The 10409-nt window shown below is 31.6% G+C and overlaps 1 protein-coding gene across 1 annotated transcript in view; it reads right to left on the minus strand.

Moving 5' to 3' along the window:
• Window positions 1-8387: 8387 nt before the first annotated feature.
• The window catches only part of LOC110025395 (probable purple acid phosphatase 20), a 3244-nt gene continuing 1222 nt past the window's right edge, over window positions 8388-10409 (minus strand). The window contains exons 2-4 of the mRNA XM_020725852.1: window positions 9877-10171; window positions 8869-9443; window positions 8388-8783 (exon numbers count right to left, since the gene is read on the minus strand). Of these exons, the coding sequence (XP_020581511.1) occupies window positions 8505-8783; window positions 8869-9443; window positions 9877-10159 (1137 nt within the window). The 5' untranslated portion in view covers window positions 10160-10171 and the 3' untranslated portion in view covers window positions 8388-8504. The remainder of the gene's footprint in view (window positions 8784-8868; window positions 9444-9876; window positions 10172-10409) is intronic.

Consider the following 10409-nt stretch of genomic DNA (forward strand, 5'->3'; position numbering starts at 1 on the left):
AGAATTAAATATGTGATTCCATAAGAACTGGGTGGTATGTATGTCAATTTTCTTAATATTTTGATGCCACGGTACAAACAACACAATTATAATACAATTTTATATTTAACAACTAAATTTTAACACTTACACATATGATGCATGCCTAAAAGTTCCGTGGTGATAAAGTAATGATTATCATTTTAATGTTGCACGAAAGTTCAGCATATACTCTGATAAAATAAGATAACTAATAGAGACACCAAAAACCTTAACTTTAAAATCCTGAAAAAGAAAAAAACAATGGGTTTTACCAGTAGAAATAAACAACTATAAGTTGATGATTACAGGTACAGTTTTTTATCCCAAAGTTAAGAAAAGGGTCATACAAATTTTCGAGTTATAATATCGGTGCTCGGAAGAACTCCCACCTTTGTGGTCCATAGAATATTCAGAATGATGTGTTGCTTTGTAGGTTGCTCCGTATTTCCACAACATCCACTGTTGCTTCACACCTTGCTTCATCGAAATAAGTGAGCGGGGGCCGATGGTCGTAGGTAGCAATGTTAGAAATTCATGTTTAAATTTTATGACACAAATTCCAAAAAAAATACATAATAACCAAGATCTTTTAAATTCACGATTTTTATATCTATAATAAAATAATGCATACATGTATTCATGATGAATAAATTTTTAACTTGAAAAAATTTGATCTTGAAGAGATGGAGTATCTCTCTCTAATCCCTTGAAACTTTCTGTGTTTTATGATGGAGGAAAATGTACGGGGTGTGTTGGGAAAAGAGATGACTCATTCTCCAATTCATGCTCTATTTAACTATCATCCATCAAGGGGGTTACAAACCAATAGGATTTATGATATTTTAATAAATTAATTGATTTTTTATTATTAAAATCAATGACATAAGTTAGTAACCATCATTCATTCAAGGACATGAGTTATAAAATTAATATAATAAGTTATCATAAGTTATGACATAATTTATGAGTTAAGATAATTAATAACTTAAGTTATCATGAGTTACAAAAATAATAAATTATGACATAAGTTATGAGTTAAGAAAATAAATAACTTAAGTTATCAAAATAAATGTCATGAGTTGTCATAAGTTATGACATAAGTTATGAGTTAAGAAAATAAATAAAAATTAATAACTTAAATTATCAAAATAAATCTCATAAGTTATTAAAATAAATGTGAGCCATAAATAAAGATATAACATTCTCTCATTTGGCTTACTTAATTTTAACAGTGCATAACATACTACACAAAATGTAAGATAAATCCTTCTTTATATTGGTTAAATCATAAATTATTTAATAAGCATAAAATTAATATGAATCATAGCGGTTGTGCATCAATTTATCGATATAGTTCCTTCCATGTATCACAATATCAATTACATACTTAGCATAATGAGAATTAACATCATGGTCTCATAATGTCTATTAAAAGACCAAATCTTGTTGAACATTATGTAACATAAAGTGTACACTAACGATAAAAATTAGATTTATAAATATCAGAAACAAGAAAAATTGAGCTCAAAGTATCAAAGTATAAAGAGCATAAAACTAATAAAGGGTTTTGGTAATGCTCATTCTCACGACATGTTCTTTAAATGTCTTCGGTGGCAACTCTTTCGTCAAATGATCTGCAATCATGAGATCAATGTTAATATGCTCAATTGACACCTTATGTTTCTGAACTTCTTCCTTAACGGCAAAGTATTTTAATTCTATGTGTTTAGCACCTTTGGAATACTTGTCGTTTTTGGAAAAGAAAACTACTGCAGAGTTATCACAATAAATTTTCAGCGGCTTGGCAATGCTGTCGACAATTCTAAGTCCTAAAATAAAATTCTGCAGCCATAAACCGTGAATTGTAGCTTCAAAACAAGTCACAAATTCAGCTTCCATAGTGGAAGCAGCTGTGATAGTCTTCTTCGCACTTTTCCATGAGATTGCTCCTTCAGACAAAAGGAACAGAAAATCAAATGTTGATTTTCTGTTATCAACACATCCAACAAAATTTGAATCTGAATATTCTATCACTTCAAGATCTTTAGATCTTCTATAAATGAGCATGTGGTCATTTGTTCCTTGTAGATACCTCAAAACTTTCTTTGCAGCTTTCCAATGATCTATTCTTGGATTACTTAGATACCTGCTCAGCATCCCGACAACAAAGCTAATGTCTGGTCTGATACAAGTATGAGCATACATTAAGCTTCCAACAATAGATGCATAAGGAATTTCTTCCATTTGTTTACATTCCAAATCATTCTTTGGACACTGCATATGACTGAATTTATCTCCTTTTTGAATTGGAGCAACACTTGTTGAGCACCCTTCTATATTGAATCTCTTAAGAACTCTTTCGATATATGTTTTCTGAGACAACCCTAACAAACCTTGTGATCTATCACAAAATATTTCAATTCCAATCACATAGGATGGCTCATTCATATCTTTCATTTCAAAGTTTTTAAAGAAAAAGTTCTTGGTTTTATATAATAAGCCATGATCATTAGTAGTCAGCAAGATGTCATCAACATACAGAATGAGAAATATGATTTTGCACCCACTGGCCTTTAAATATATACACTGATCAACAGTATTTTCTTTAAATCCAAAGAACGTGATGGTATCATTGAACTTAAGATACCATTGTCGGGAAGCTTGCTTAAGTTCATTTATTGATTTCTTAAGTTTACACACAATGTGTTCCTTTCCTTCAACCAAAAATCCTTCAGGTTGACTCATGAAGACCTCTTCATCTAAATTCTCATTCAGAAATGTAGTTTTCACATCCATTTAGTGTAACTCCAAATCATAATGAGCTACTAGTATCATGATAATTCTAAATAAATCTTTCTTAGAAATCAGAGAAAAAGTTTATTTATAGTCGATGTCATATTTCTGAGTGAAACATTTGGCAATAAGTCTGGCTTTATATCGTTCAATGTTGTCATTCGAGTTGCGCTTAGTCATAAAGACCCATTTACACCCAATTTTTTTACAACCTTCAGCCAATTCGACGATATCCTAGACTTCGTTGTGATCCATCGATTTCAACTCATCTTTCATTGCATCTAACCATTTAGAAGAATTTGCACTTTTTATGGCTTGTGAAAATGAAACTGGATCTTCATTCACTCCTAAGTCAAATTTGATTCATGTAGATAAACCACATAATCATCGGAAATAGCAGACCGTTTTGTCGTTGAAACTTTATAGGTACTACTTTTTGTGGTTCATCTAATGTATGTTCATTAGTGACAGTTTCATTGTGAGGTATTTGATCATATATTTGTTATTCTTGTAAGTTGTCAAACTGTTCAATAACTGTAGGAATAGCAACTTGAGAAGAAATTTTGGGTAAAGGAACTTGAACCTTAATTTCTTGGATCTTCACTTTATGTGGTTCCAAACTCCCACTTACTTCACCATTTTCAATGAACTTGGCATTTCCAGTTTCAATAATTCTTGTACTGTGGTTAGGACAATAAAATCTATATCATTTAGATTTTTAAGGATAACCAATGAAGAAACCACTGGTTGTTCTTCAGTACAGTTTCTTTTCATGTGAATCATATAACCTTATTTCCACCGGGCAACCGCAAACACGTAGGTGCCTTAAAATTAAGTTTTCTTCATGTCCGTAGTTCAAAAGGAGTCTTTGGAACTGCCTTATTAGGAATCCTGTTTAACAAATATGCAGCGGTCTTTAAAGCATGCATCCACAATGATGAGTGTAAAGAAGAAGTACTCATCATGCTCCTAATTATTTCCGTTATAGTACGATTTTCACCTTTTTGCAACACCATTTTGTTGTGATGTTCCTGACATAGTGTATTGAGCATATATACCATTAGTTTGAAGGAATTTAGCAAATGGACTTGGACATTATCCAGATTCATTGTAAATTCCATAATACTCACCGCCTATATTAGACATTATAATTTTCACTTTTCTGTCTAATTGTCTCTTAACCTCAATTATATACACCTTTAAGACATTTATAGCTTGAGATTTTTGATGCAATAAGTAGACATACCCATAACGTGAAAAATCATCATGAAAAATCATCAATAATGAAAAATCATCAATAATGGTGATAAAATATTTCTCTCCACCAAAAGATGGAACATCAAAAGGTCCAAAAATATTAGTATGTATAATTTCAATGAGTTGTGTGCTTCTTGTGACGGCTTTCTTAAGGGTGTGGTTTGTGTGTTTTCCTTTAATACAATTCATACAGATGCCAAGGTCAGTAAAATCTAATTTATTAATGGTTTCATTCTTTACTAATCTTTCAATTCTTTTCTTGGTTATATGACCCAAACGTTTATGCCACAAATAAATTGAACTTTCATTCATAAAACTATGTTTAGTACCAATATTATGATGCAAACTCATCAAAGTCTCAGAGAAAAGCTTATCAAGTTTAAACTTATATATGTCATCATAAAGAATACCAGAACATACGAGATGATTGTGTTTAAACAAAATGAAACAACTATTTTCAAATTTAAATGAGTATCCAATAGAATCAAGTTTAGATAACTAAATCAAATTACGAGAAATAGAAGAGACATAAAGTGCTTGAAAAAGTCTAAATGATGTCTAGTATATAAAATCAATCGATATGTTCTAATAGCTTCTACTAGCGCTTTGACCCGGTTTCCCATGAAGACAAACTTTTCATTTGGGTTTATGATTTGGGTTGTAAGGAATCCCTGCATCGTATTAGAAACATGAGTGGTAACCATAATCAATCCACCAGATATTATAAGAAACTTCTGCCAAATTTATTTTGAAACATACAGAAACACAAGGTTTATTTTTCTTTTCGAACCAATTTTTGCGCTTTTGAGACTCAATTTGATAGTGTCCAGGCTTTCTGCAAACGTGGCACTTAATTCCTTTATGTTCCTCTTTGTGAATTGGAGCAGATGACACATTAATCTTTAGTGGTCCTTATTTTTCATTTCTATTCTTCTTTCTAGGTTTCTTTACAGCTCTTCTTTGGTGACCCATGAAGCTCTTCTTTGATGACCCATCTTTGGTGACCCATGAGATTAATTGAGTGATTTGTTCCTTTCTTAAGCCTTGTTTCCTCTTGAATGAGCTGTAGTTCATTCACATTCTCATTCTACTTATCTTTCATAGTATTGTAGTTCATGTGAAATGGGACCATACTCAGAAGGCAAGAAGTTAATGATAAATTGCACAAGAAAATTTTCATTCACTTCCATTCCCATGATCTTAAGTCTTGTTGTTATGTTCATCATTTCAACGACATGCTCATACATAGTACAAGAACCATCAAATTTTACGTTGGTTAATGGACTCAATAATGTCTCAGCAAGAGACTTATCAGCAGAGTCAAGCTGAGAATAATTCTCAACAAATTTCATAAATTCCTTAGCACTTTCAGTGTTAGAAAATGTACAATTTATGTTATTTGCTACAGTCATTCACATAAACATTAAGTTTAATCTGTTTAATTTTTCCCAAGCTTTATAGAAAGATATTTGCTCGGCACTGCTAGAATGAGTAAGAGCGGGGGTTTCTCAGTCGTGAGTGACAAATCAAGATCCAGAACACCAAGATGAAACTGGACTTGCTCACGTCATTCAGAGAAATTAAGCTCATTGAAAGTTTGAATAGATGTAGCCTGCGAATGAAGAGAAACATGAATAGTTACTGCAAATAAATAAAACATGCTCGTACATTAATGCTTCGAACATTAAACTTACATAGATACTTACATAGATATTCATATAAAATCAGATTAAAATAATAATAATAATAATAATGTATTGAAATCTTCTTTGGGTGATATAACAATACACAATAATAATCATAATTGATGCTTAAATTTAATATAATTAATAATTGTTTATACTCAAATTAGACATGTCTATTATCTTTGGATATATAAACATCTCTTAACTAAGTATATAAATAGACTACAATTATATTCAAAGATTATAAAACAAGTGATCAACCTTTGGGCGATCTAAAAAAAATTTATAATCAATGAATTTAAATTTTTTGTAATGAAATATTAAATTATTTCATAACAAACATCATATACTCGTGAGTAATTGAATTATTTAATTTAACGTCTATTAAACTTTTTTGGTTACTTTGGTGACGAACAAATTAAACATAACATAGACATTAAATAAATAATAATTTCAATCACATCAATTTACTTTAATTTTATTGATCTAATTCAAGATCTAATTCACAGTGAAAATCTATTACAATTGACATAAATAAAATTATATGAAAAATAATAAATTTTGTAATCAAGGCTCCGATACCACATGTTAGAAATTCATGTTTCAACTTTATGCCACAAATTTCAAAAAATATATAATAACCAAGATCTTTTAAATTCATGATTTTTACATATCTATAATAAAATAACGCATACATGTATTCATGATGAAGAAATTTTTTTACTTGAAGAGATGAAGTTTCTCTCTCTAATCCCTTGAAACTTTCTGTATTTTATGATTGAGGGAAATGTATGGGGTGTGTTGGGAGGAGAGAGAACTCATTTTCTAATTCATACTATATTTAACCACCATCCATCAAGTGAGTTACAAACCAATAGGATTTATGATAATTTAATAAATTAATTGATTTTTTATTATTAAAATCTATAACATAAGTCAGTAACCCTTATTCATTTAGGAGGTTACATGAGTTATAAAATTAATATCATAAGTTATTTATCATAAGTTATGACAATAAGTTATGACATAATTTATGAGTTAAGATAATTAATAACTTAAGTTATCATGAGTTACAAAAATAAAAATAATAAGTTATTATAAGCTATGATATAAGTTATGAGTTGAGAAAATTAATAACTTAAGTTATCAAAATAAATGTCATGAGTTGTCATAAGTTATGACATAAGTTATGAGTTATGAAAATAAATAAAAATTAATAACTTGAGTTATCAAAATAAATCTAAGAAGTTATTAAAATAAATGTGAGTCATAAATAAAAATATAACAAGCAAACAGCAAGCGGCGAGCGGTGGCCGACAAGAGAGGAAGAGATACCATTATAAAATAGAAAAAATAATATATTAGACATTAAAGTCTCCCTCTTCTTGTGATGTATTTGTGTCAATAAGACAATAAAAGCAATTCAATGGACATGTCTAGCTCTATGTAGTGAAATGAGATTGTTAATCTGAATCATTATTCTCATATTGAGAAATAAATAAGTTTTATAAACAAAGAAGTAAGGAGGAATGTAGTGCTTCATTGAACCATGCTCCCGTCTCTATAACTCTCTAACTCCATTGACCACTTCTCTCATTAAAATACAAGATTCTTGAATTTCTTAAAGCTATGAGATACTCTCTCTCTCTCTCTCTCTCTCTCTCTCTCTCTCTCTCTCTCTCTCTCTCTCTCTCTCTACCTCTTTCTCTCTCTGTCTCACTCCCCCTCTTTCTATCCACTTCTCCATCTTTTAGATTAAAAATAGGTTTAAATGAGCAATCAAAACCATTTTCTTCTAGTAGTCGCCTTTTATATAGATAATGAATATTGTTTAAAAAGAAGATAAATATTTATGATAGCATCCTAAAAAAACTTTGGTGGCATATATATGAAAGCATGACACTTTTTTCCATATTGAGGTCATTGATAAATTATTGACAATTGGCTAGGACTAATTTTTTCTAATTATTATGTGATTTGCGATTATATAAATTTTAGAAATGCTCTTTTCTTGAGCTCCTCTCAAAGCCCTTCCTCCTAACATATGGCTTATGAGCATCTTTTTCTCAAAACTTTGGTTTTGACTCTCAATCCTCTTTCTAAGACCCCTCTCATATTTTATATCATCAACGATCTATTAGTTATCATGGCGGCATGTTAATTGGTTGGAGATTCCTCTTGGTAACATTATAGATTCTCATGAGTGTTCTCTCATCGTAAGGTTATTGAGAATTAATTTATGAAAAATATTTTTTAAAAAAATTATTATATATATATATTTATTTTATATAGATAACTATTGCTATTGAATTCTATCTATTTATTTTTCAGTGATACATTTTAAAATCAATAAAATTATTCAAAAATTCTAATTCCTCCATCCTCCTTACCTTGCTTATAAGGTTATAAGGTCATACATTATTATTGAAAAAGGGACAATTACATACAAACCACCCGAAACTTGCTATTTGAAAATTAACCATCCTCTTTCATCCATTTTTCAAATTCTCACTCAAATATCAAAATTCATGCTAAATTCCCAACCCATATTTTTATTTTTTTATCAAATTCTAAATAATTTGATTTTGACAGGTGTAAATACATTTATTTGGTAGTGCAAAGGAGGTCTGTATGTAATTATCCCAATTAAAAAATAACTCTTTAATTCCTTTACATCATTGAATTTGCATACAAGCACACAAATATAAATTAACTAACATTATTTCAATTTTTTTTTTTTGTCAACATTCACATCTTTTTCTGACAAGCAGGATTGGAAAGAAGACTAGTAATCCACACGCTATCAACAACCACTGCCTCATCATCATCATTCCGGTGCCAACTCCACAACGAATGAGTGTTATTCACAACATATAGCTGCCCATGTCCAAAGCTCGCCTCCCTGAACAAAGAAATGCTTGGTTGCGGCTTAATGTATTTGCTCGCAAGCCCTTCCCTGTTTCCTCCATCACCAATCGTGATGTGCACCGGCGCACACTGGTCCTCATTATTGTCATACACTCTATTCTGCATCATGCAAAGTAAACATATTACATAAGAAACCCTCATTTTATATTTACGTGAAATATTAGCAAATAGAAACAAGACATACAAAGCGCTCATAGGCGTGGACGTGACCAGCAAAAACTGCATCTACGCGGGCAGCATAAAGAATCTCCTCAATGGCCTCCCTCATGTCCTCGCCATCCCCCTGATGTGCCTTATTAGAATTGTACCATGGTGCATGGATCAACGCAAACAACCATGAGGTCTTGGATCTATCAAGCTTGGCTAAATCAGCCTGCAGCCATTGGAATTGATCCGAGCCGGTGTCAAAATCAGTGTATGAGCCGAGCATAAGGACATGTATGGCACCACCTGCTGTGTCAAATGAGTAGAAAAGATTTGAAGGTGAGGCGCTTTCTTCATGTGGCATATGGTATCGAGCGTTGTAAGGTTTGAAGGGGGTGGATTCGATGAGAGGTATGGTCTCGATCTCGTGGTTGCCTTCTGTGACCATCCATGGGCGGCTACTGGCCAGTGGCTCGACGAGGCGGGCGTAAGAGTCCCATTGTGGCTGGTCAAGATCAGCGTAAGAGAGATCGCCGGGAAGAAGGAGCATGTCATAGTTGGATTGAGAGATATGATTTAGCGTTGAGTTGGTCCAACCCGTTTGTCCTAGATCACCTGCAAACTATAATTTTTAGATGTTTTATGTGTTGGAAAATTAATAGATTTTAGGGGTATTTGCATACATAGAACCTAAATTTTATGTATTTATACATCTAACACTTAAAATTTGCCTTTTTTTCTACTTTTATGTTGTATAAATCTTTCATATCATATCAAAAATATCAGTATTTTGAATTTTAAAACGTGGAATGAACTTAATTGCATGCATAAGTAGGGTAGAATATATGGAACCAAACAGGCAAACACCCCCTTAAGGTGTTTATGGGGGCATTTAATTACACACCACACAATTCTTATCTATATTTACATTTTAACATCTAAATTTTCACATTAACATACTTATACTTATAAATGAAAATTTTGAATTTCATAAAAAAAAAAAAATCACAATGTAACGAATTAACAAAGCGAGAATATGTGAGATTACCGACAACGGCGAATGTGATTGGGAGACTAGCTGGAGGAGTTTTAAACGAGAACTCCCGCGTAGGATTACCGCTGCAGGTGTAATAGTACACCGTATCCGGATCCAACGGTCCAATCACCGCCTCGTGGATATTACCCGACGTGTAAAGTGCAGAAAATGTATAAGACGAAGAAGAGCCTGTGCTCGACTCGCCGTAGTTTCCTTGCTTCGACCCGTAATCCACCGTTGCAGGCGCGTCATCCTCCGTTAGCCACGTCACTCTCACCCTGTTGGACCCCACCATGGAAATATGCACCTAATCAATCACCAGGAGTCAAATGACTTTATTGCCGTTTTAATTTTAGAACATTTACATACGCACCACATAATTTTTTATTTTTATATATAGCACTTTATAATTAATATTTATATCATAAATTTAAGCGTAAGAAAGTGTATTTCACTTTTAAAATATAAACAATAGGGATATTTTTAATGTTATATATATATATATATATATATATATATATATATATATATATATATGAGTATTA

This window comes from Phalaenopsis equestris, unplaced genomic scaffold (genome assembly GCF_001263595.1).
Source record: "Phalaenopsis equestris unplaced genomic scaffold, ASM126359v1 Scaffold000297, whole genome shotgun sequence".
In the NCBI taxonomy this organism is placed as follows: Eukaryota; Viridiplantae; Streptophyta; class Magnoliopsida; order Asparagales; family Orchidaceae; genus Phalaenopsis; species Phalaenopsis equestris.